Genomic DNA, 26162 nt, shown 5'->3' with positions numbered 1-26162 from the left:
ATATATTATTTCCAAAGGAGAAAAAGCAACAATGAACGTGGAATTGTATTTTCTATTACTTTAAATCTGTGAAGGAAGCACCTAAAAATTGTTAAGCATCCTGATCTGCAGTCGACTGGAAGTTCTTGGCCTGCCCAATGAATTCCTGACTATTTTTAGTCTTAATCAAAAATAAATTAATCCTTTATCAGTATTAGAAATGAAAAGTAACATTTATTGGAAAAGGTGTTCAAAGAGCTGAGAATGTTACAGGAATACTTTGTATACATCCACGCAGACAAAATATGGCAACAAAGGGAACAGAACAGAATGAAACCATTTACCTCCTCTTTGGCAATGCGCATCTCATCAGTAACATTAGAGAAAACTGTGGGCTGGATAAAGTAGCCTTTATTCCCCCATGGACCTCCGCCACACTCCAGTTTGGCCCCTTCCTTCTTCCCACTTTCAATGAGGTCAAGTATTTTTTCATATTGTTCCTTATCAATCTATTTGAAAAATATCACATGAAAAGGAAAAAAAATAGCAACTCGTAAAGATAATACTTTGCCCGGCCTGTAAATAAAGGTTTCAAAATGGTAGGCTATTGTTATTAAGTTAAATATTCAACCAAAACAGCTGACAGAGGCTCAGATTTATTGTTGGGTATATTTTATCTCAAGACTTTTCTGGAAAAAAACCTTGAAGATAAATATTTGTATTTAGTGTTTGTTTCACAGCCATGTAAGAGAAGTGTATTGGCACTGCAAACGTGTAAACCTTTTCACACAACTGTCATTTATTTACAGGAAGAAATGTCTGTTAATCATCAACCACACTTACCTGGAAACTGTAATCCTAAATGAAATTAAAAGGTGAAAGAAGAAAAAGAAAACTTTGATACTGGGTTAATTAGACATGGCAGTTGGAAAGCAGATGCTTTTTGTGACTTTAGGAAGATTCCTCGACCTCTGCTTCTCTTCACCCTGACCATCCCCTTGTGGCAGGGTCCGTGCTGACCACAGCCTGGTTATCCCACCCAGTTTAGGTCCTCCTGGGGCAGTGAGTAGGTCTGGTTCTAATTTCTGACCTGTCCTGATTGTTGCCAATCTGCTTTGTTAAATGGACCACATCTAAATATATTACAAGAACTACAGAACTTAAATGGTTTATTTTTACAAGGAAAAGAGTGACTACAGAGTTCTAGCTGGGAACATCAGGAGCCCATACCTCTCCTCCATGCACTGGAATTGGGACTACCTATTGCCTCCGTTCCTATTTGGGGGGGTTGAAGGATTGGGTGATTCTTGGACTCCAAACCACTGGTGAAGACTGCCTTGTCTCAGATGTGGCTAGGGTTAGGTTTTAAAGGAAAAACATTGGAGATCCTGGAGTTAAGGTGTGAGCCTCTTGTCAATTTGCCTTGACTCTTCTGACTACTTAAAAACTGTTGTTCTTTATCGTCCTCTTTGACTCTGCAATCTCCCCTATCTTCTAAATCCCAGGAAAAGTTTTCAAAGTTCTCACTGCACACAATCCAGCTCCATATCCAATTAGATTAAATACTATTTACACATATAACAAATTCTTCCTTGGTAAAGTCCTTTTCCAATCTGATTTCAAAGACCAAAATATACATTTCCTTAAAAAGTTGGAAATAATCAGTATTTTCATTTGAAAAAGAAGTTATGATATCCACGTATATATGTAATTTTATATTATAAATTAGAATATATATTAAAGCTTAGTAAATGAGTGTCTCTTTCCATAAGCTCTTTCTTATAACAACAAATGAGTATTTCAAAGGGTAAAGAAGCTTCAGGGGCTTTTCGGTCTTTTACTCCTCCAAGTCCCAACGTATCTACTTTTTCTACTTATTCAGTGCAACCTGTGACAAAAATATTTTCACTTATAAAGTTTAAATTATTATGTTAAGTAGTTAGATCACTGGATTATTTACTTAAGAACCCTATGAATGGAAATTTTCTTAAAATGAAGTGTTCTAGCTCAATTTTTGAGCCTCCGGTTGAATTGTACAGATCCCCTGATGGGGGAAAATATTGCCCAACAATGTCTAATATTGTTTCTTCTCTTCCCTTCCTCTCTCTTCTTCTTTTCTTTCCTCTTCACATATATATTTCTTTCTATCTCTCTATCTATCAATCTGTCTATCTATCTATCTATGTATCATCTATCTTATGTCTGTTTGATAGATGTGTATCACAAATGGGAAACGTGTTTACTTTTACATAGATAGATAAATAGACAGATTGATATTTAGAGAAAGAAACAATCACAGCTAAAACCTTAGAATCCCATCCTTATTTAGAATGGGAGACCAAGTCAAAATTGAATTTAATACATGACTTGGCATCCATTTGGAAAGTTACCCAATATGATCAAAATTAGCAACTACTTCTATGTAGTTACTAAACACAAAGATAAATACAAAATATAACAAGATTAGACTTAACAAAACGTATTACTTCATTTACCAGTTAAGTTATTTTAGGGCTTTTAGATTTCAATATTTGGTATTGCCTAAGTCCTAAAATTTTCCTACTTGGGTATCTTGGCATGAGCAGGAAAATCCAAGACAGCCTTTTAACTTTCTAGACTGTAAGCTCTATGAGATCAGGTAGAAACTCTGCTCTGGATCAAGACCTCAAAGGGCAGGAGTAAATTTAGAACCAAAGGTCCAGGAGCTTGAAAGCAGACAATGAACAGAGAACTGTGTAACGAAGAGGGAAGGGTGAGCTTTGGATAAGAGAGACACTCTCGTTGACAATGGTTCTAAGCAGACAGAAGAAAATGGGAACCCTAGGGGATAATTGAGCTTTAACAACTAAAATGGGAAGTTTGCCACAAAGCCAGGAACTCGGGACTTTTTAGGACACTCAGGCTATCTTTAGAAGGTCAGAGTAACTAAAGACTTTGGAGAGAATTTATAGAGGTGTGCCAGCTGCCTGTATCTGGGGATGGAAGCCGAGAAAAAGGATTGATGCTGAGGAAAGAATAAATGATAGGATTGTATAAGAACTTCCAAGTGGATAGGAACTGTAAATAGGGATTCAGAGGTGTACAGATCGAGGAAAACAAATTTACAGCATTCGTTATGTTTCCTCACATCTTTAATTTCCAACGTATCTCTTCAACTATTTCTGGATGTGATAACTGGGCAACACAAAACCAGGATACTTTCTTTACCTTTGGGAGTTAGATTCATTATTTTTTTAATCACCAAACTGATACAGTATTGTCACCTGGGAAGATATGTGAATGGGAAGTAATCGTATTCAAGTAAAACCAGGTCTAAAGAAGACACTTTATTCTTGTGCCTGGTGAACGCTGTTCCGTCTATTTTACACTCACCTGAGGGCCTTGACTGACGCCTGGGGTTAGAGGATTTCCAAGAACATACTTTCTAGCCTGCTCAACACTCTTTCGAACAAACTCATCATAAATGGATTCTTCTACAAAGAGCCGGGATGCAGCTATACAACATTGGCCCTGGTGGTAGAATACCCCATGGTGTGCAAATGCAACAGCACTGTCCACTGCAAAGAAGACATTCATGTTAAAGAAGAGATGTTTTCTAAAGATTATATATTTTTATACATCTTTCTCAGAGGTGATATGGTGGTATAAAAAAATCATGAGTCATATAGTCATAGATTCAGTATATTCTACCTCATCAGCCAGGTGACACATTAACCTTTCTGATCCTTTATTTGCTACTAAAATGATAGTGAAAATAGTAGACTCTGAAATAATAGTGGTTATTAATACAACTTTAATATGCGCAATTCCAAGAATGTGGAAACTATCCTAAGATCAAATCTCACTGCAAGTGATTTTTATAAGTATCTCCATTTATAATTAGACGACTGTGAATATTTCTTTCAGGCCTCAGGTTTTAACTAATGACAAAGAAAATATAAAATATCCATTACATTAAATAAGAATTTAAAAACATTCTTAGGTACCCTAATCAATAGAAAAAGTGATATTTCTGAAAACAAAAAAACCCATAAAACACCCCAAAACCCCCAAACAACTAATATTCAGAATTGCCCACCACCTTACAACCCTATTCTATGAAAAAATTTTTCCAAATTTATGTAAAGTGTGCCATGTTATTTCATATATGCCTATAAATTCTTCTTATCTGTTTATCTGAGATGGTTGCGTGGGTCTTAAAAAGAGGAAATAGTTTGCTTCATTAGTAGATCCTAAACAACCAGAAGAAAGTTTTCTTTGCATTTTAATTTTCTAAATGCAGAAGATTTAATTTAACATTGTAGCAATTGGATATTGTTATCTTTATTTTGTGAACTAATCACATCCGCTTAGCTGTAGTGAAAGCAGTTTACAGGAAGATTTGGTAAAATCAGAAATCTTGTCATGTCTGTAGAATGTATAAGATAGTGTGCTCTAAAAAGCTTCAGGTAAGATCACAATAACAACATAAGTCATCTGTGTTGCTTGCCTCAGACCAATAACGCAGCTCTTAAAGAGACAGATGAATGTTTGACCTTCTTTTTCTGCTGGAAATAATTGTGGGATTCTACTTGATAATATAATCAGGATGAACCTAGGATATTGTATAATGGAGTCACATCATAATTAGAGATTTAATATATATAAATTCAACTATACCTGCTAGAAAAAAATGAGAGAAATTACTTAAATAGTAGGCATCTTTTTCCTCTGGCCATTTTATTCAATGAGCGTGTGACCCAGAGAGAAGGGAGACGACAAATGTGCAACTTGCTGTCTCTCCAGCTGGTCTCAGTCCAACATGTCTGAGGGTATCTCACCACGCTTAAGGTGATGCTAATATTTAAAGGTATGGAATTAAGAATATACATTACGGCCCCTAAATGCAAAATAGTTAGTTTCTCTAGAGTTCAGCTGAGAAAATAGCAATCTATTCCAAACCAAGAAATTGTGTCTGTGTTGGACTTATCTAGGCATTATAACTTTAGAACAATTTAAGAGATTTTTAAGAGTAATTTTGGACTCTGGTTAATGCCTTACACTTTGACGTTAGAAGCAAACCCTTCACTGTATGGCATTACCAGACACCAAAAAGGAGAAGGGTGAGAGGTGAGCAGAGTGGCTTTTACTCACGGTCGGCATCAGCAAACACAATGCAAGGACTTTTTCCTCCGAGTTCCAGGGTCACCCTCTTCAGATTGCTTTTCCCAGCAGCTTCTTTGATCATTTTGCCAACCTGAAATGGAGCATTACAAAGGAGGAGGCTTAATCTGCTCTCATGAAGGCAGGTTTCTTTAGCAATTTAAATTTATACGATGTTTGTGCCACAGTTACGTTTCATAAGGGAGAAATGGCATTTTTCCAGATTTGGCACTTTCAGATACCAAAGACTCCTCCATCCAAGCATAAACATATGATGGATCATGAAAACAGATATACTGAACGTGATAGCTGATCTTGATGTACATGATCTTGAGGTACATGGCTAGACAGGTTATTTTTCATTTTAATCAGAACTTCATCTTTCTTCTGATCAGTCTGACATATCATGATCCAACCATAGTTTATCTATTTTGACTTTTCATCCCTCTGTTGAAATCCAGAAAACTCTATCCAGACAAGGTGGCGTATTTACCAGCCTCGAATCTCTCTCTGCTTCTCATTTATGATGAGACCCAAAGGTCTTACCCTGACTTGGGCTGCCTCCAATCCTACCCTTCCTTAGGGTCCAGCTCGTATCTTAGCTCCTCTTTGAAGCCATCCATGATGACTCAAGGTGAACATGACCCTTTCTTTCTCTGATCTCCAATAAGTGCCCTCATGAGGACTCGTTTCAGAGTTTCTCTTGGATTGTATTATTTGTATAAATATCAATTTCCCAAATAGATGTTGCCTCCCTGGTAGCAGTGACAATGTCCTATCATTGCATACCTTTTCTCAGCACTATCTGTCAGAGTGGGCTCACTTAACTATTGATTAACTGATATCCCCTCTCCCCCATGTCTCTCGCTCTCACTTTCCCTCTTTCTCATGCTGTCCTCCACACCTTTGAACAGTGGAGTTAGGAGAAAGAAATTGGGTCTGTGTTCTGTGCTGCTACTTCAGTTAGTTGGAATCCTACTTTTTTTTTTTTTTTTCTTATTAATGCTAGTGGCCTCTCTTCAGAGAAAGTTTTCATTATTTTTCTTTATGGATCACTTCCTATGAAGATTAGTTTCTGCAGTTCTTTATATTTTTCTCATTTCTAAAATCTGGCCTGTTTTATAATTATTTCTTCTTTCTTTCTTTATTTAATATAACTATTTCTTCCTTATTATTGTTTGTTTGTTTTTTTAAATTTTATTTATTTATTTATTTATGGCTGTGTTGGGTCTTCGTTTCTGTGCGAGGGCTTTCTATGGTTGCGGCAAGTGGGGGCCACTCTTCATCGCGGAGCGCGGGCCTCTCACTGTTGCGGCCTCTCTTGTTGCGGAGCACAGGCTCCAGACACGCAGGCTCAGTAGTTGTGGCTCATGGGCCCAGCTGCTCCGCGGCATGTGGGATCTTCCCAGACCAGGGCTCGAACCCGTGTCCCCTGCATTGGCAGGCAGGTTCTCAACCACTACGCCACCAGGGAAGCCCTTCCTTATTATTTTTTATTGAAGTCTTAGTACACTAAAAGGATCTTTGCTTTTCTTTTTACAAGATGATTCATTTTATCTTGCTTCTTTTATTCTCTGAATTTCTTTTCTTCCTCAACACATCAGATTTTAACAAAAAGTTTCTATCTCAAACTGAATAAATGTTAAGTAGATGCTTGCTGAATGTGTGTTTAAATTTTGACTGTTGAACCGACTCCTACTGTGCATTACAAAGTAGAGCATTAATTAATCTGCTAATGTTTTCATCTTATTTAAAATCTTCATGCACTAAATCAAACCATTAAATGTAGGTTAATAAAAATAAACTGAAAGTAGACTGGCAATGGAGAAACCCTGTTTGAAATTTCTCTTATATCCCATTTTGGTTCCACAACATATTTCTTATGACCACTTTCAAAAATTGAGTTTTCAGTTGAGGTGATTAAGAATTTTGTATTTTCTAGATAATAATCTTTGCCTTTCTCCCTTTGAATTCTCCAAATTCTTTCTCTGCATCTTTCTTTTATTTTATGGGGGTTTTGGGGGGTTTTTTGGGGTTTTTTTGTTTTTAGCTTAGAAAGATTTGCTGGAGAAACTTAATTAAAGCAGATAATTTTTGTCTTGGGGAAGGGAGTAAGATCAGAGGCATTTTTCTAAAAGCTACAAATGTCAAAAGAACTAGCATGAAGAATGGTTAGATGTATGAGTGGGAAAGAAAGGTTACACTTTTACTTCGTGCAATTTCAGATGGCAAATAAAAGGTTTGTTTGAGTTTTCCCAAAGGTCTAGCTAAAGTCAAAATAAGGAAACATCAGTTTTTGCCCCATGATTTTGTTCCCTCACTTGGAAAAAAGTAAAATGTTGTCATTTTTTTCTCAAAAAGGTCTACAATGAAGAGAGGATAAGCACTATTTAGACTATGGTAAAAAGTATGTTCCATGATATTATGGCGTTGCCCTTGTGGGGCAGAAGTAGCAAATGCTCATAAAAATATTCTAACTTAGCACATCCTGCACAATGTGGGTTGGATTCTGTTTTAAATGAATCTAATGGGACATTAAAATTCTTACCTTGCCAGAAACATTTTTATAATGAGCGTGACTGCTGCAATGAACCACAAAAACATAAAATCCATGGTTTGCCTCTTTCATGGCATTTGGCAAGTTCACTACTATCTGCAAAGCAATGAACTTGAAGCTAAAAGAGGACCCAGAAAGACTGATTTTTCTGTGTGGCTTCTAAAATCATCTTAGTCACACTTAGTTCTTTAATACTCAATCAGAAGTAGTTACTGTACTGGTTTCTGGAGATGAGAATGAATAAGATAGTCTTTGAGGATAGTCAGCAAAAGGGAGAGAGATACATAACAAAGCAAGGAGCACGTGCTATCGTAATTATATATCAGGGACAATGGGGGCACAGATGGAAAGTTTTTAAATTCAGGATGCTCCTGGGACTGCGGAGAAAGCCATAGAGGGCATGTGATGGGAGCCGCATTATAGTAGGTGTGGCCACGCATGAGCAAAAGCCTGCGGGAATGAAAAGATGCATGGAGTAATCAGGAAGTGATGGGGCAGCGATGAAGAAATATTATGTGGAGAAGGGACCTCTTCCCTCACACCTTATGAACTAGTGTGAGAAATTAAAGAGTGAGGGAAGGAACAAGAGAATGGAAATGACTCTAGAACACACAATAATCATGCCATTTAGTGACTACTCTGTAGGATGCTAAATGTTTTACTAGTCATTAGCTTATTCAGTTTTATTCGGTACAACTCAATAAAGTAGATATTATTCCCATTTTACATATGAAGAAACTCAAGTTTAGTAAGGATACTTAACTTTTGGAAGACATACTGCTAAGAGGGGTAGACTTAGAATTTGAACCTAGATGTTTCCTAGTCTTCTCATATCAAAGTTTTTTGGGGGAGGGGGCAGGTAAAGTACCCCTAAAGTGCTGTAGGGGTTCAGGGATGAGCCAAGACAAACAGGCAGTGATGCAGAGATGGCATCGTGGAACAGTAGCCTCTGGCTCAGACAAACTAGACAAGTGTGTGGGATCTAGAGCAGAAGCTGTACGTGGCGTCCCTGTTGGGCAAGGTCTACAATGCTAGGCTGAGGAATTTGTACCTTCCTGCTTTACCTCCTCTGCTATGATTTCAACCTGTGACTTCATCATTTTTAGTTTATTGCTATGTCTTGACCATTACCAATTGTTTTGTCCACAGACTCCTGATTGAAGAATTGGTTTTCCCCTACCTCAATTAGGAGTTTGTAGAATGTAAACTTTTTCTATTCTATGTCTATAAAAAACAAGAAAAAATTACATATTGATTTATCTAGTTTAAAAAAGATCAAGGAAAATAAAATTTGATTTTCTATCATTTTAGTTCTCTATGTAAACTTTTCTTTATATTGGAGTGGCTAATTAGGAGTATAAAATAATCAAATTAGCCTTTCCATGCTATCTGGAATGTTCTTCCTGTTTCTCTCCAGAAAGTTAAAAAAGTAACCATTTTCAACACCCAGAGCATTTAGAGAGCATTTAGCATCCCTCCTCTCCCCCATCCCTCTCCTCTGAAGTGCCCACGGCTGGGGTCCTGTTCTTTAATCTTCTGGATAGCCAAGCTGGAGCTACTGAGGCAGAAAAGTTAGGTTGGATCCGGGAAGCTGAGCTGCTGACTCCTTTTCAGAATGTTCAGGGAAGAGAGAGCCCCAAATAAGGAGCTAAGGGTGAGGCTCTGCTCTTTGACTTCCCTAATCTACAGGATAAAATTACAATTCATTCATACAAATCACTGTGGCCTAATTTATATTTTTTATCGTAAACCTTACTAATCATACGACAACGTCTAATCAGCCATATTTCTCATCAGAGAAAGTAATAACATACTAAAAACAGTTTACTCCAGTCCTTCTGCTTTTGTAATAGGTATTTCGTTTCATCTCAACGACATCTGCTTATGTTCTATAAACATGTGTGAAGGCTAGAATAAGGAACAAATCATTAAAAGAACTTTTGTTTTAAGGAAATGTCAGCTTAAAAACAGTAACATAAAACATGCTTCCGACTGCTTCACTACTGGCCTGAGTAAATGATGTTACCTGTGTTGATCCTGTGAAGGCCACTTTGTCTACATCCATGTGAGAAGAAATGGCCGCCCCTGCAGTAGGCCCGTAACCAGGGACAATATTCACTACTCCAGGAGGAAACCCTGCCTAAAAGATAACAAGTAAAATAGTTAGAACAGAACTGATCATTTAATTCTACAGAAAAAAGAGGAGAGTATGGGATCAAAGCTGCCTCTTTATGCTAATCTTATGAGTTTCTCTACAAAGAAAGATTCATGTAGGTGGTTTTATTATTATTATTCTTATTTCATCGTTTAGCCCACTTAAAATAACCTCAAGGGTTGCATTATTGAGGGACTATTTTTCCTCAGAGTAAGTCCATCTTTGACTTTCATGGATCATTGCTCCAATGATGGCTGTCTCAAATTTTATAATAGTAACTCAAAAAGATAGTGTGTGTAAAAGTGGTTGGTAAATTACTCACAAAGAAGGAAAACAATGTGTCTATTATCCATTCAGCAAAAATAAGAAGCTAAAGGGATCTTAACATTTTTAGTTTCTACCTGTTGATTGATCAGGGCATACCAACTAGTTTGCAAATTCCTATCAGCATTATTTAATCAGAAAAATATTAGGTTAAAAATGGTCATCCCATTCATGATCAAGCTTCACAGATTGATTCCAATCCCAATTAAAGAATTATCAAGTATAGAGCAGTGTGGCAACTGAAACAACACATTGAAATTTCATGTTATTTGCATCAAAATGTCTCATTTTGACATCTCTTTTGCCTACTTTTAATTTGAAGTGAAGAATATTTTTAAGATATGGATTCAGATTTCCTGAATTTTAAATTTCTAGGGACTAAAGCTTATTTTTAAAATATTGGTATGATATAAAGGACAATAACTTGTTTGCAAGAAAAAATATATTAAAACAATCTAGATAGTTGATGAAAATAAATTTTATGTGCTCTTTTGTCAGTTTTTGAGCAGGAAGGTAAATGCAGAGGAAACCGTAATAGAAAAGAGAATATAAAGGTATTCCCTCATGGGTGAATGAGTTTAGAAATAATGTAGCCCAATGCCACAAGCAAGCGTATTAGCTCAGAAGCCTCCAACCTTCAGATAGACTAGTTTAAACAAATTTGTAGAATTTCCAGGCTGTTAGTTGCAGTTATATACCAACTTACAGTTCAACATTTGAAAGAAAATCATAGCAATTTCAACATGAACTTGCATTCATGGGTGTTGGGCAAAAGAAATAAAAGAAGTGATCATAAGGTGGCAGTTGGACATGAAGCTTTTGGTCTGGCTTCCTGTCCTGCTTTGGGCAGAGGTTCATTTGGGTTGACTGCCAAAAGTCCCTGCCAGCAGCTATGCTTAATGCGTCCCCACTGGACAGTAGCCATTGGCAGATAATGTAGTTTACAGTAGCAACAAATGAAGTCTTCCTACTGTAAATCAGGACTCCTGAGTTCTTGCACATACTTTTTTTTCTTTTAAGATATTTGAAATACAACTTTATTCTGATTCTAAATGAAAAGAAATGGGAATGGCAGTAACAAACAAGATTCCACCTCTCAATATCGTCATGTGATTGTAGCAGTCTTACATTTGAAACTCAAGGAGGAAACAACTGTGTTCCAAAACAGCTAAATATGCAGGTCCAAAAAATAAAGGTTTTTTTTTTAACTGCCACATTCACTCCAAAGCCCATCCATCTCCTTCAGCATCCAAAGATTAAACATATTTTGATTTAGGAAACGTACCTCTTTTATTAAGGATGCCATGTGAAGAGCAGTCAGAGGGGTTTGCTCTGCTGGTTTCACAACCACTGTGTTTCCGCAGCTGAGGGCAGGCCCTATCTTCCAAATGAGCATGACCAATGGGAAATTCCACTAGAAAGCAATATATAACAATAGATTCTTTGTACTGCTGAAAGCCGCATTTGCTAATCTAACTTCCACATTATACACTCCCTGTAGATGTTAAACAAGAATTGTAGTAGTTTTGTTTAATCATCTGGTATATTCTAATTAAGTTCATTGCTCAAAGCAACTCATAAATGCTAAAAAAAAAAAAAAGAACCTCCAAATAAACTAGATACAGGAAGAGAGCAGGAGAAAGTCATAAAATTTTATCAAGTGCTGTTATTTTGAGTTCTTTTTCTACCAGGAAAAAAAATCACTGCATGGTTTAGAAATCAAGCCTTACTATTAAATATACTGTAAGTTACCTGTAAGGGTTTAAAAAGTGTAATTATTCCTCCCTCCCTATAGGGCTTTAAGTGTAACCATTTACCCAATAATAATATTTAGTAGTATTTAATTCCAAGACAAATATCTTGCTAAAGACAAAGAAGTCTAGGGTCTGGAGGCTGACAGCTTGGTTCACATCTCAGCTCAATCACTGAGCAGTCATGTGAATTCAGACAAGTTATATGCACTTTGTGTATGATTTCATCATCTATAAGTGCTAAAAACAGTACTCTCTACTTCAGAAGGTTGTCCTGAGGATTCATAGAGAAAGTGGGCCAAATGTTTAATGCAGTGAATTGTTCATCACAGGCATACAGTAAATATTAACAATTCTTAGTATTCAGAATTATGTAGTTTTTATGGGTTTTATTGGGATTTTTGAACTAATGAGCAATTTCATTCAAAATGTTAATATGTGTACATTTCAATCTCATTGGAGCAGAAGATAAGTCATTGCCACTTCCTCATCTAAGAACATCAGGACATTTTATCATCTTTTTGTTTGGCCTTTTTGGCCTTTCTGAGTATGTCAGTCAAAGTGAAATCATTGATAGTCTCCTATTTGTTGGACATAAAAGGAAATCTTCATGATTCTGCTTAAAATGGTACTTTCTCAAAGAGGAATGTGGAGTATCAAAGCCTCTTATCTGAAGGTAGGATATATTCCATACTGTGCTCCAAATGCCTCTGGCACAGTTTCTTCCATTTAGTTAAGAAATTTCATTCAATTTGAACACTCTGGTTGCTCCTCTTCTCTATGTTGAGAAGTTCCAATGAGGATATATTGATAGAAAGTGTTGGAGAGTGGTCGGCCATACTACACTTCCCTGAAATGCTTGGCGTCTTGCACGATGACCACTTTGCTATGTACGTGTAAAGCATGGGTCTTAAACAGAGTGCACAATACATCTTTTTAAAAACAAACCATAGAGTAAAAGGTTAAGGTTTGGTGATGCTGTATATGGAAACACACTCAAGAGATATGCCAGAATATAGATAGGTTTCCGGACTACTAGTTCGTATCCAAAGGGTACAGCCACAGAGAGACCCAAGTTCAACAATTACTATATTTGCTCCACATTTAGCAAATATCTAAGCATTCATTTGTGCCCAAGAAATCTTCATTAACAAATGAAATAGAATTAGAACTCACTTTTTTTTGACTGAAAATTATATAAGAACAACTTACAGGAATGATTTGGCCACACACACCAATAGGCTCATTTCTCGTATAAGTAAAAAAGTTTCCATCTGAAAAATAAAACACACAATCATTTATAGACAAATGTGCTTGATATTCACAGAATGGTGGTTTGGGGCTGATGTGAGAGGAAGGTATAGACAATAATTTTAAAAAAAGAAAGAGAGAACATATCTCTGCCTATTTACAAAATGAAAAACTGAGCCCTCAAATAGTAATTTGAAATGAGAGGAACCATAAAACTGAGTTAGGTCAAAGCAAAGATGCACAATTGGAAAAGATCTGAACAATATTTATTCTATCTCTGATCCTATAGGAGGGCTACTTTCTAAATCATACTTGCTCTCAGTTTCCTTTCTTTCATGATAAAGGAAATAAAAAGGTGTGTAACTAAGAAAGAAACTGTTAGAGTTCTGTTTCTGACAGCTCTGAGTTCTACCAGTAATTTTTTAAGTGCATAATATAATTTAAAAAATAGTAAAATTAAAATATAGTAGAATTAAAAAATATCTCCCTGTGAGTGACAAGCCTTTCCTACTGGCTTGTTCTAAAAAGTCCTCTTCTTTTTGCCTACCAAACAATAAAAGCAAGCTCTCTTAATCTATGGAAAAAAATGCCAGATGTAAAGGACATTTCCATCTGGATTTGATTGATTCATATGCCTCAAAGTTTGATGTGGTCATCCTGAGGTTGCACTGTGCTTTGTGTTCGTTCTAGTTCCCACAAAAGCTTCCTGGCTATCATAGCAAGAAGGCTACTTATCAAGATCTATTTGTACTTGAAATGGTTTCTCCCATTTTATTAAAGGGTAAAGTAAAAGTTTCTGAAATAGCCACAGTTCTTGGTCCCATCATGGTCTCACTCTCCCCTTTCCACTTCCGGGCTCTCACTTCTAACCAGTGGGATGCTCCAGTTAGATTGGAAATGCACTTCAGGGCCAGTCCTGGAGGGTGTTGTATTTCCATAGTCAATACGTTTATGTGAATTAAATTCTACTTGTAATGTTTTCCAACTCGATGCCTTTTCATATTCCTATCCCATTATGTGCATACTCTATTAAAATACTAAAATGCATACACATTCACTCACACAAATTCTTAAGCTATAAACACAGACCCTTCTTTTTTTGAAACTATTTGAAACAAATCAATGTGAATTAGTTTGTTTAATTAGTCTGCTCTAACTATACTGAGTTAGACCAGGCACAGATGACCATAGCTGACTCATACTGGAACATACAAAGAGGCTTAAATAATTACGTTATAGAAAGGGTATAAATGTCACCATTGGAATAAAACCCAAATAAATAATTTCAGAGGCCAGCTCTGAAAAGTTTGAGTCCTTAGAGAGACAACTGCTTAAATCAGTAATTGTGGGCATACGAATGTTCTTACTTTAATATTTTCTAAAGTATCTATAGTGTTATCTTCTGCATAATTATGCTGAAACAATTTTAAAACCCATATGATGAATCTTAGCAGAACATCCAGGTTCAGAACTGCATTGTCTCAAAGTCAAGAAGAAAATAATTCTGCCCTACTTGGTTGACATCTTTAAAAGGGAGAGTTTGGAATTTTTCATCTCTACAATAATCTCCTCACCCCTACCGTCACCAATGGTAGTTTCCCAAAGCTACTTACCAATGGGTATCGTGCGGCCCTGGATCTTGTCAGCCCAGCCTGCACAGTAGCGTAATGTTTTTATACAGCCTCCTAAATCCATCAGATATGCATTGGAAAATAGTTTTCCACCATTCATTGACTCCATTGTCTGAAAAAGAGATCACACCCCAAATCTAAACTTCCACAGAAATTTTAGATTAAAAAAATAGTCAATATTTTGAGTAATCGTGTGCTAGAGAATTTTGAAAATACTAAAAGAAATTCTGTAAGCAATCTCTTGTAACCTCCTCTTTTTAAAAAGGAGACTAAAAAAAGAGTTAAAAGGCCTTGCTTAAGATCATACTTGCTTAAGGACATAGAAAGATCTGGGTAGAAAAGGTAGTGAGATTCTGGTTTCTAAACCCTAGTGCCCTTCTATCTCATTCTGAACGTCCCCCAGTGAACCAACTTTCTAGGAACTGGTCACAATTTGATATACACACAGCTTGTGAGAGTGGCACTTAGTCTCCTTAGATCAGAGTTCCAACAAGATTTCACTTATTGTATGATACAACTGTGGGTGACAATTTACTGTCAGTGACCATTGATAATGCCTCAATAATCATTTTTAATTTTTACATCCCATTTGGATATTCACACAAACTTAAGTAACCCCTGGATTTTTGTTTAATCCATGAGTTTTCTTCAACAAAATTTTAAATTGTGAAACTCTGAGTTTTGCCACTAATATCAAAATTATTGTTTGAGTGGTCAGGCTGTAAAGTTCAACATTTTCTAGTCTAGTGCCCTAATGGTTTTAGTATGACCTGTCTCTTCTTTTCCTCCTTTTCTTAAGCAGAACTGTAAAGACTTTGGGGCGTAATGTTCTGCTGGGGCAGGAGTGTACAGGTGATAAACTCTTAAATCAGTTCCTTATCTGTTGTACAGTCTTCTCTCTCTGCATTATATTGTATGCTACCTCAAAACTTAATCAAACATGGGGCTTCCCTGGTGGTGCAGTGGTTGAGAATCCGCCTGCCAATGCAGGGGACACGGGTTCAAGCCCTGGTCTGGGAAGATCCCACATGCCGCGGAGCAACTGGGCCCGTGAGCCACAACTACTGAGCCTGCGCGTCTGGAGCCTGTGCTCCGCAACAAGAGAGGCCGCGATAGTGAGAGGCCCGCGCACCGCGATGAAGAGTGGCCCCCGCTTGCTGCAACTAGAGAAAGCCCTCGCACAGAAGCGAAGACCCAACACAGCCAAAAATAAATAAATAAATAAATAAATTTATTAAAAAAAAAAAAAACTTAATCAAACATGATTTTTGTATGCTTACTCTTTTTTCCCCCCTTACGATCTTACGCTGACAGAAGCAGTCAACATTCTGTAATTCACAGATCGGATAAATTAGGGAAGGCAAGTTTTAACAAATTCTGCTTTCTTCCTGCAGGATGTTTTGGTTACTGTTGTTGTATTGTGTATAACTTCTAATTCCGTATTTTTTTTTTTTTAAAGAAATCTCCATTTTAATTAATTAATTAATTTATTTATGGCTGTGTTGGGTCTTCGTTTCTGTGTGAGGGCTTTCTCTAGTTGCAGCAAGCGGGGGCCACTCTTCATCGCGGTGCGCGGGCCTCTCACTATCGCGGCCTCTCCTGTTGCGGAGCACAGACTCCAGATGCGCAGGCTCAGTAGTTGTGGCTCACGGGCCCAGCCGCTCCGTGGCATGTGGGATCTTCCCAGACCAGGGCTCGAACCCGTGTCCCCTGCATTGGCAGGCAGATTCTCAACCACTGCACCACCAGGGAAGCCCCCCGTATTTTTACATACTTTGAATTATGCTGAATCTTTGATTGGATAATAAATGGCCCTTTGATTAACTATAATTGCTAATGTTGATTTTAAAAAACATAAGCCTTTTTGTTGCCGCCAGTTAAGATTCTGAAGGTAGTAAAAACTTACTCTGAAATCTGATGTTGCTGTTGCTTTGTGTTAAATTGGCTTCTCGAGGAAAAAACAAGGAAACACCTCCCCCACCCATTTTATGTGCTGATTCATATAACTGCTGAAATGTGTTTTAAAAAGCAATATACATAAAAATAACATTTTTATAAACACATGAATGGATTTTTCTTCATTATTCACTCTTTCACCTATAAAAAGAACATAATTTATTCAAGACCATTGTGAACATGTACATTTCAGGAAAGGAAAAAGTGGCCATTTATTAACTGTCTTGGTGGGCTAGATTATGGAGAAATAAGGTTTATTTTAAAGAAATATCCTGGGCACCTTTAACAAACTCCATGAGATTTTTTCACTCAAGGAGTTCAGTGGTCAAGTAGGTTCAAGAAAGCCGGTATATTATTCTAGGATCTTCATGCTGCATGTGACCTTATTTTATAAAGGCTCAGAAATTCTACAGTAAAGGAAAGAAACTTGTTTAATTTGATTTAACTCAGGGTTGCCCTGGTGGCGCAGTGGTTAAGACTCCACGCTACCATTGCAGGGGGCCTGCGTTTGATCCCTGGTCAGGGAACTAGATCCCACATGCATGCCGCAACTAAGGAGCCCGCCTGCCACAACTAAGACCCAGTGCAACTAACTAACTAACTAACTAACTAAATAAAGCAAAAAAACCCAGTGTTTAGACTGTAGACTCTATTCTGGGAGTAGACATTAACATCATCTAAAACCAGAGTGCAGATTACTTACTATCTGAGAATAAGCTCAATGGTACCATTCATATACAAGAGCTGGTAGAAGTCTTTTTGTTTTATTTGTAGAGAGTATATAGTGAACACTAAAATCAAAACAACTCACCAATCCAAACAATGAATGCTTTCTAGAGATTTTGAGTTCTGCGCAGTTTGGTTAATACTCACTGCCAGGAGCAGACGATCTCTTTCGATTAAATCAGCCAACTTGTTTATTAGCCGTCCTCTCTCTGAAGCATCCATAGTACGCCATGGAGAGCCAATCTGAAAAGACTGTCTTGCGGCCTTTACTGCTTTGTCAACATCCTCCTGCAAGTCAAAGAATTCAATTCGTGGGCTAAATGTATTAGCAAATCCAGTGGCAATAACCCTATAAAATACACTAAAACTCCTCATAAGCTGTGTCTTCATCAGCTCAATTCCAGCATACCGTACAAACTCAACTACCATATAGTGGAATTATACCTGCTGCCTACTCTTTGGAATGATGAGTACCACACACATAGCACATGCTTGATTTCCTAGAATAGAAATATTATATTTTAATAGTTCCTATCATTGGCGTGCTTACCATATATCAGGTAATGTTCTAATTGCTTTACACCTATTAACTCATTTAATTCTCAATAATTTTATGAGACAGATACGTTCCCCATTTTACAGATGAAGAAACTGAAGCAAAGAGAAAGAGGAGATTTGCCCAAGCTCAATAGCTGAAAGTGGCTGAACTGTGTTTTAAAAGGAGCCTAGCTGACTGTAGAGTCTTTGCTCTTCACCACTACATTTTACTGCTTTGGTGATTGGTTTGTCAAAAGTTCCAGGGAAAGCTCAAGATCTAAAATAGTGAATATCTTCTTGGATCTCTGGTGACTTTATGGGCTGTGTACTCTCATGAAGAACCTACTGAAGGGTGAATAAGAACTATGTTTTGCTGCTGAAGAGTAAACATTATAAACATGTGCTCATTCCTCTTGTTCAGAGGGAAAAAGGCACAGAGGCAGCGGGTCTGGTATAGAGAAAGGGCGGTATATTACAACCTCTCATTTCCCAACTAGGTACAAAGAGTTCCTTTCAATCCCTAACTAGGTAAAGAAGTCAGTTTCTTATTATTAAGGCACTGCTTAAAATTACATTAATTCAAGCAAAAGTCAAATAATTGAGTAATTTCACACTCAGTCTTCTTGCCTTCACTCATGTGTCCTCACTCACACTCTTTTTTCTGAACTGGTTTATTCCTCCTGTTCTTTCCTAGTCTGCCTCAGTTAAATACTTTGCCTGGCCACTCATTCCCATAGATCTTTGTTCAGATCCCATTTGAGCGCCTATAGAATACATCTACTACAAAAATCACTACCTCTTCCATTACTACTCTATTTGTCTTTTTTCCTTCCTCCATCAGATCAGTTGCAAACACTTTAAAGGCATAGATTTTCCCAATCTTCTTTTGCTTATCAGTCTGGTCACTACATGGAGCTATATAAGCTCCACAAATCATGGTACCTCTTAGGCCAGTGGGTTGTCTTTTGTGCAGGAGCCATAGTTTCCTTAAAGAATCTGAAGGGAAAATTGTCCTAAATTTTTTTAAGTTGCTCAAATTAAGCTGAACCCATTCAACGATGATACCTTCCCCTTTGGGAGGCATGGATCTCAGATTAATATTCCCTGCCTTTGATTATATTCAGTCAAGAAGTCCCAAACTGGGAATTCCCTGGTGGTCCAGTGGTTAGGACTCCACACTTCCACTGCAGGGACACGGGTTTGATCCCTGGTTGGAGAACAAAGATCCCACATAGCGCCACCAAAAAAAAAAAAAAAGACGTCCCAAAATTACAAGTCTGCATATTAAAATACAAGAAAAGTAAATTATTTTTACATTATTTATCACCACACTAAGATGATCTTGGGCCAGAGGGATATTTTCGAAGTATAATTTGGTCTGATTAAGTGATAATATCATCACAATACAGACTACAAGCAAACATTCTTTCACTGTAACCATCATACACTTGTGTATCTTTTCCTTTTTTAAAAAATTTTTTAATTTTAGTTTATTTATTTTTTTATACAGCAGGGTCTTATTAGTCACTTGTGTATCTTACTGTCTAACTTTTGAGAGAATAGTGATTATATACAATAAAATACATGTATTCTTACTCTCCCTTACTGAGAAATATATATACAGTCATATTTTGGGCATTCAGTTAATCACATTGATTGCTTATATTTGGACATTGTTTTATGCCATAGGTTCTCACCTTTTCCAAATTATATTGGAAGAGCACTGTTGAAAAAAATTAAAAAGCAAACCACGAGAATCTGAAATTGCCAGCATGATCTGTGGATACCACAGCTTATAAAATACATGCTGCTCTGTGTTTGAAAAGGTCTGTGTGACACAGCTTTCATTTGGATCCTTCTGCTTAGTGTTCCATCATCAGCCTTAGCCAAATATGGTTTATCATAGGCATCCTGGCCTCTCAAAGGGATGTGGAATAATTGGCTTCAAGACAAGTAACTCTGCCATATGGAAAGTATGTTCCTGGAGAATGCTGCTATAAATAAAGACGTGTTTGTGGTTATATCCTTTGGATCATGCTCCTCCTGTTCTCATATATTTTATCGTGCTGGCACAGGAATAGAATAATGGTAGTTAATATATAGGTCTGGAACAAAACAACCCTGATCTGAATTCTGGTTCCTCACCTATTAGCTATGTAAGCTTTGAAGCATCCATCTATTCGTCCATCCATCTATCTAAAGATTTGCTAAACACTCTATTCTGTAGCTTTCTTATCATCAGGCTGCTAACGATAAAGTAGTGAAGTAAAGAGACTGGCCTTTTGAAAATTCCAATTGTGTGGGAGAAACATACAACCAAATAATCACATCATTATTATAAACCATGAGAAATATTCTGAAGTGAACTATATTGTGATATGACTTCTCTCACCTTTGGTTTTCTTATCTTTAAAATAGGGATAATTTACCTCATGGAGTTGTGTTGAAGATTAAATAAGGTGACACTTGAAATACATTTTCTGTGACAGCCATTATGTTAAGTGTTCATTAAGTGGTAGTAAGTGCTATTGGAATCAGAGCAGTCAAAACAACCTTAAAATAACTATCAGCAGTTGTAGTGTGTTTTAATCCTTCCTTTCAGTTTTCACTGCCCTGTATTATTTTAGGCTGTCGTTATCTCGTATTGTTGCTAGCCTTCCTAAGTCCATTTTCTTCTCTCCCCAAACTGTCTTGCCTATTGCTACCAGGCTAATCTTCCTCAAATAATTTGACCTTATCACTTTCCCTTTCCAATATTTGCAAATGCTCCCTTTGCCCACGGTCCTTAGGTCAGACTTCTCTTTCTGATTTTCAAAGCCTAGCATTTTGGGGCCCCACTTCACCTACTCAAACTTGTGCTCACATTTTTTCTACTCTGTCTGGCCCAACTACTTCTCACCTTTGCTCCTATAATTCTCCTCGCCTAGAATGTTCTACCAGCACACCCCTTTCCTTTCAAAATCCTACATATTCTTTAAGACCCAACTCAAATATCACAACCTACCTAAACCCTTGCCAGACTAATCCAGCTTGATAATAGCTACTAGTTAAGAGCTTACTAAGTTCCTGGCCCTATGCTAAACCCTTTATAACCCCGCAGTTACTGCTGTAGTTAAGCATCACAGACCTCGTTTTATAGGACATGAAATCTAGCAGATAGTAGAACCAAAATTTAGTCCCAAATCTGACTCCAAAATCCAGTTGTATAGCTCTTCAAGACTATCCTGATAATGATCTCATTTGCAATGAATACTCACTGCTATCTCTAAGCTATAATACTTCTTACTATTTTGGTCTACAATAGGCAGGTTATAAATATTTAATAAGTTTATTATGCATCTTATAAACTTATTATGTTACATTGATTTTATATAAGGGCGCTCCTTATATAAATAATTTTCTTATATTGATATTTACAAAATAATTCATATCTTAATTGATTCTATTATATAACAAAGCTTTTACATTAACCCAAACTATTAGGCATAAGGGGTTTTTGTAAATTATTACTATTATTATTTTTATTCCAAGACTACTATTTCTTGGATTTTTAATCCAGGACTAGCATTTCCAAGGACATAATTTTTTAACTAACTAGAAAACAATTTGATACCATTAACTCAGATTTTCTACCATCAATAATACTTTTACCTTATAGTGTTTAAAATGTTCCTTTTTTGAAGTAAGGGACCACAAGTTGAAGAGATGAAATTAAGGAAGGACTGAACTCTTCCATCCCTCCCAGACCGTGCATTTCCATATTAAATTTGTTCAGTTTTGGAGAAAGTAGTTATCAGACCAGTTTTACACCTGTCATAGGCACTTACTTTAATGGACATTTACTTTTATCCCCACCAATTATTTGTTAGGTCATGCTTTAGTATTAAAAGCAGTTTTCGGGATTAGTCAATATAGCCCAAAAGAGCCACTGAAGTGAAAAGAAAACAGTTCCCACCCCCATCTGTGCTTTTCTTTGTAACCTGCATTTGTTCTTGCCCTTCCTCCTTTCTTTATAGTACCATTGAAAGGCGGTATGTAGCCCATTGTTAGCTCCATTCTACTCATCAATTAAATCCTTAAAACCTCTTGGCTCATTATCTAAAGAGTCAGTTCCAGAATATTAGGTTTACTGTGACCATGTAATTTACTAGATTTGTACCTTTCACTAAGCAACGTTGGAAGTTACTATACATTTGTCAGCAAAATTGTGAGAACAGCAATAATTATTTTAAAACAAATGCTGGTAGATCATTTCAAAAAAGAATATGACGACAAGAGCACTGGATCGTAAGCAAACAGTTGCTTACTATGGACAGTTTATACCATAAACAATCTAACTTGAGAGATCAATTATCCAGCCAACTCCATTAGCATGGTGACCTGATTTGAAGCTTTGCTGGACTTTAATGAATGTTTTTAAACCACATTTGCACAGACAGTTCTGCCCTACTAAGAGCAGGAATAATTGTCAATAAGCAGAGAGCAAATAGATATCACATATTTCTAAAGCTTCAGGTGTGATCATCAGCTTTCCCTCACTACACTTTAGGAAGAGGGTAAATCTCACCAATGATACCAAGAAAAGTCTTCAGATTGCCTGACAAGATTTCACCTGGAATTCCAGGCACAGATTTGTTTTACTGAGGAAACTAATCTCAGAAGCTAGTGGCAAAGCGAGATGTCCAAGGCCCAAGAGCTAAAGCATCAAGAATTGTTTTTTTCTTTCGTTAATGCAAACTGCACGCAGTTCTGCAGTCTCCCTCCTGAGTGGCATTTATACCTCTGGAGAGAAAGCGTAGGCAGCTGTCAGGGGCTCAACTCTGCCCTCATCTTGTCCTTTATTGCTTTTCCCACCTCTTCAGCATTGTCAGAGCCACTCAAGCAACTACAAGGATATTTGAGGTCACGTAATGCTGGGTAGACCTCTAGAAGTCTCTGATAAAAACTATTCTTCTTTATTGAATGTGAAGAATCAATTTTTCTCTTATTTCTGGGAATGGCTAATAGGACCCAGGGTTCTGGGTTTCCTAGAGCACATTGCTAGGGATCATCAGTATTTTTCTGCCTAAGTTTGGTCTTGTGCCATTTCGTAGAGATGCAGAGTGATTATCATAGCACAGTTTCCAATCATCAACTTTCTTACCTGTCAAAACCCATGCTTCCTATTAAATGCTAACACCTGAGAGGAGATACAACTTATGGTTTAATACATTAGTTCAGTGGTTCTCAAAGTGTATTCCCCTACCCTCACCCCAAACAGCAGCATCGGCATCAGCTAAGAATTTGTCAGAAACGCAAATTCTCAGGTCTCACTCTAGGATTATTGAAACAAACTCAGGGTGGGTGGGGTCCAGGGATCTGTGTTTAACAAGCCTTCCAAGAAGCTCTAAAGCAACCAAAATTTCAAGAATCACTGCTTTAGTCAGTGGTCATGTTAGTACTAGATTCCTAAGGTAAGGTGTATGAGGTATATGGAAACAAAGCTTGATGAAGGAGAAAATGATTTCATTTATCCATTTTCTGTAGGGTGTTAGATACCATGGGCATAAAGGTGAGATGTAATGTCAATCTCTACAAGAAGCATATTGTCTCAGACAAATTAACCAATAAGCAGTAAAACACAAGGGTTAGAATATAAGTATAAGTGATGTTCTGTAATGACATAGAAGAGAGCAATTCTACCGGCGAAGGTTAGAGAAGGCTTTAAAGAAGTGTAATACCTATAATGATTGAGGCTACATTATATGCCTGGCACTGTTAAAACACTACGTATTTTCTTATTTAAGCTCCCCCAAGTTTTTCCTATCTCCCTGTTTTGCACAAAAAGGAACAGGAGCTCAAAGAGGGTAAATGGTAAATGCAAATGTGGAACTTCTGTGCCCTTACCACAGATGGTGACTTGAACTAGGTCCCAAGGACTGCACTGTGGCTGTGGCCCAGAGGCAGCGATCAACATGCAATGTTTGGGGCATGGTACTGGGCACTGTAAGGTTGGAACTCTTACATTGATGAGGAAAAATGGAAGCCAGAAACAAAGGTTTTTTTTTTACCCCCCCAGAGGCAATGAGAAGCCCTTGAAGAATTTATGCACGGGTGAACTCTGGTATATAGAAAGTGAAATCTGAAAGCAGGTGACCTGTGTCTCCATTCTATGTTGCTTCTACTTCTCAAGCTGTTGACCCCTCTGTCTAAACTCTGCATCCTTGCCCCTCGAGGCATGGGTCTTATTTCTTCTGATAACACTGCAACCTGAATCCAGGGCCTTTCCTAAATCCCAAAGAGCCCCTCAGGTCTATCACTATTTTCAAATAGGTTTGCAAGGTGTAATACCTTGAGATTAGTTGATTGGGAAGAAGATAGCAAAAGAATGGAGACAGAACAGGAACACATGATTGCTACCATGAACTGAACATAGTGTCGAAAGTAGTATTATCCTTGGATTTTGCTGACTTCATCTTCCAATAAGTAGTCTTTTCATGCAGCAAAATATTTTACCTCTTTATATCTTACGTGACAGAAATTAAAAGCTTGATAACATCTGGACAGCTAAAGACCAGAAAAATCATTTCAAATTAGACCATATGCTTTTTAAGGTATGTGTTCAGATAAAAATTCTGAAGGCTTTTGTACTCTATTCACTCCCTGACCTATTTAATATTACCCTCTCTTTTATAATAATCACAAGGTAAGGCAGTAGCCCTGCCAGACACGGGCTCCGGGGACAGAAACACAGCAGCTGAACGCTGATTTCATTATTTATTAGCAATATCTTCTTGAGTAAATTACTCAACCTTTTCATTCTGCTGTTTCATCATCATTTGTAAAAGTGGCTAACAGCAGTACGTAGGGTTGCTTTGTGTATTAAATTTTTTTTTAATTTGTATTAAAAATTATCATTATAAAAGTTAACTTTTGTTGTTAGTATTATTAGCTAGCAAGCAACAACACTTAATTTGTGATTCAATTTAAGTCACTTTAAAATTTAGTTTTTAAGGTACTGATCAATATAAATTCAATGATTTTTTTCTTTTTTTTTTAATTTATGGCTGTGTTGGGTCTTCGTTTCTGTGCGAGGGCTTTCTCTAGTTGCGGCAAGTGGGGGCCACTCTTCATCGCGGTGCGCGGGCTTCTCATTATCGCGGCCTCTCTTGTTGTGGAGCACAGACTCCAGATGCGCAGGCTCAGTAGTTGTGGCTCACGGGCCTAGTTGCTCCGCGGCATGTGGGATCTTCCCAGACCAGGGCTCAAACCCGTGTCCCCTGCATTGGCAGGCAGATTCTCAACCACTGTGCCACCAGGGAAGCCCCTAAATTCAATGATTTTTAATGAAATAACTTGGCAATGTATCATTACAAAAGTCCTATATTAAGATTTTTTAGTTTCCTTTTGCAACTTAAAAAATTTTGTATGAATAAAGGATTTCTCTGCTTTTTAAATGTATGACCACTCACTTCATATGCAGTCTATTTGTACAATAAATACAGACACTATTTCAATTGAAAAGCAAGGAAAATAATATGCAAAGAATCACCACACCCAGAAGCACAAGCACAGGTTCATCATCATTGCATGACTAGTGAGCACCCATTATGTACCAAGAACATTTCCCCAGATGCCCTGGAAACCATGTTTTCATGACATGTCTATTTGAACATGGAAGGAGGTTGGGAGCTCAGAATGGTGGCATAAAATGGAACTAGTGTTATAAAACTTACCTTATCTCCTTCTTCTACCTCGCACAGTTTCTCCTCAGTTGCAGGATTAAAGACCGGAAATTTCTTGCCACTCACTGAACTATGCCATTCATTGTTTATGAAGATCTGCAGAGAAGGAGAAAAGGTAAATAAAAAGGTATTTAAGGACAGAGTCAAGATGGCGGTGTGGGAAGACATGGAGTTAGCATCTCCTCACAACTAGGGTGACTGCCAGCTGCTGGTGGGGGACTCTGATGCCCAAGGAGACGGGAGGAACCCCAGAGTGAACCGGTAGGATGTAGGGGACTGAGAGGGGAGGAGAAGTGGAGGCCAGACAGGATTGATGCCCCTTAGGCGGGGGAGATCAGGAGAGGCAGGTGGGAGGGACTCTCCGGGAAGAGCGGGAGAGGAGTGGAGGGCGATTGCCTAGCCCACTCGGGCACGGGGAGCCTGCTGAGC

General features: G+C 37.5%; 1 protein-coding gene and 1 long non-coding RNA gene across 3 annotated transcripts in view; one reads left to right on the top strand and one right to left on the bottom strand.

Moving 5' to 3' along the window:
- LOC133097903 (uncharacterized) overlaps nucleotides 1-26162 on the top strand; it is a 174209-nt gene that overhangs the window by 53470 nt on the left and 94577 nt on the right. For both annotated transcript variants that reach the window (XR_009702082.1, XR_009702083.1), the window contains one exon: nucleotides 25752-25848. This is a non-coding gene — a long non-coding RNA (uncharacterized LOC133097903). The remainder of the gene's footprint in view (nucleotides 1-25751; nucleotides 25849-26162) is intronic.
- ALDH1A1 (aldehyde dehydrogenase 1 family member A1) overlaps nucleotides 1-26162 on the bottom strand; it is a 55043-nt gene that overhangs the window by 10340 nt on the left and 18541 nt on the right. The window contains exons 2-10 of the mRNA XM_061201186.1: nucleotides 25725-25829; nucleotides 17620-17760; nucleotides 14773-14902; nucleotides 13121-13182; nucleotides 11443-11571; nucleotides 9705-9818; nucleotides 5113-5215; nucleotides 3352-3536; nucleotides 324-488 (exon numbers count right to left, since the gene is read on the bottom strand). Coding sequence (XP_061057169.1) covers nucleotides 324-488; nucleotides 3352-3536; nucleotides 5113-5215; nucleotides 9705-9818; nucleotides 11443-11571; nucleotides 13121-13182; nucleotides 14773-14902; nucleotides 17620-17760; nucleotides 25725-25829 — 1134 coding nt within the window. The remainder of the gene's footprint in view (nucleotides 1-323; nucleotides 489-3351; nucleotides 3537-5112; nucleotides 5216-9704; nucleotides 9819-11442; nucleotides 11572-13120; nucleotides 13183-14772; nucleotides 14903-17619; nucleotides 17761-25724; nucleotides 25830-26162) is intronic.

This window comes from Eubalaena glacialis, chromosome 9, assembly GCF_028564815.1.
Source record: "Eubalaena glacialis isolate mEubGla1 chromosome 9, mEubGla1.1.hap2.+ XY, whole genome shotgun sequence".
In the NCBI taxonomy this organism is placed as follows: Eukaryota; Metazoa; Chordata; class Mammalia; order Artiodactyla; family Balaenidae; genus Eubalaena; species Eubalaena glacialis.
Note: the sequence above shows the minus strand (reverse complement) of the source record. Positions and strands in the feature narration are given on the sequence as shown.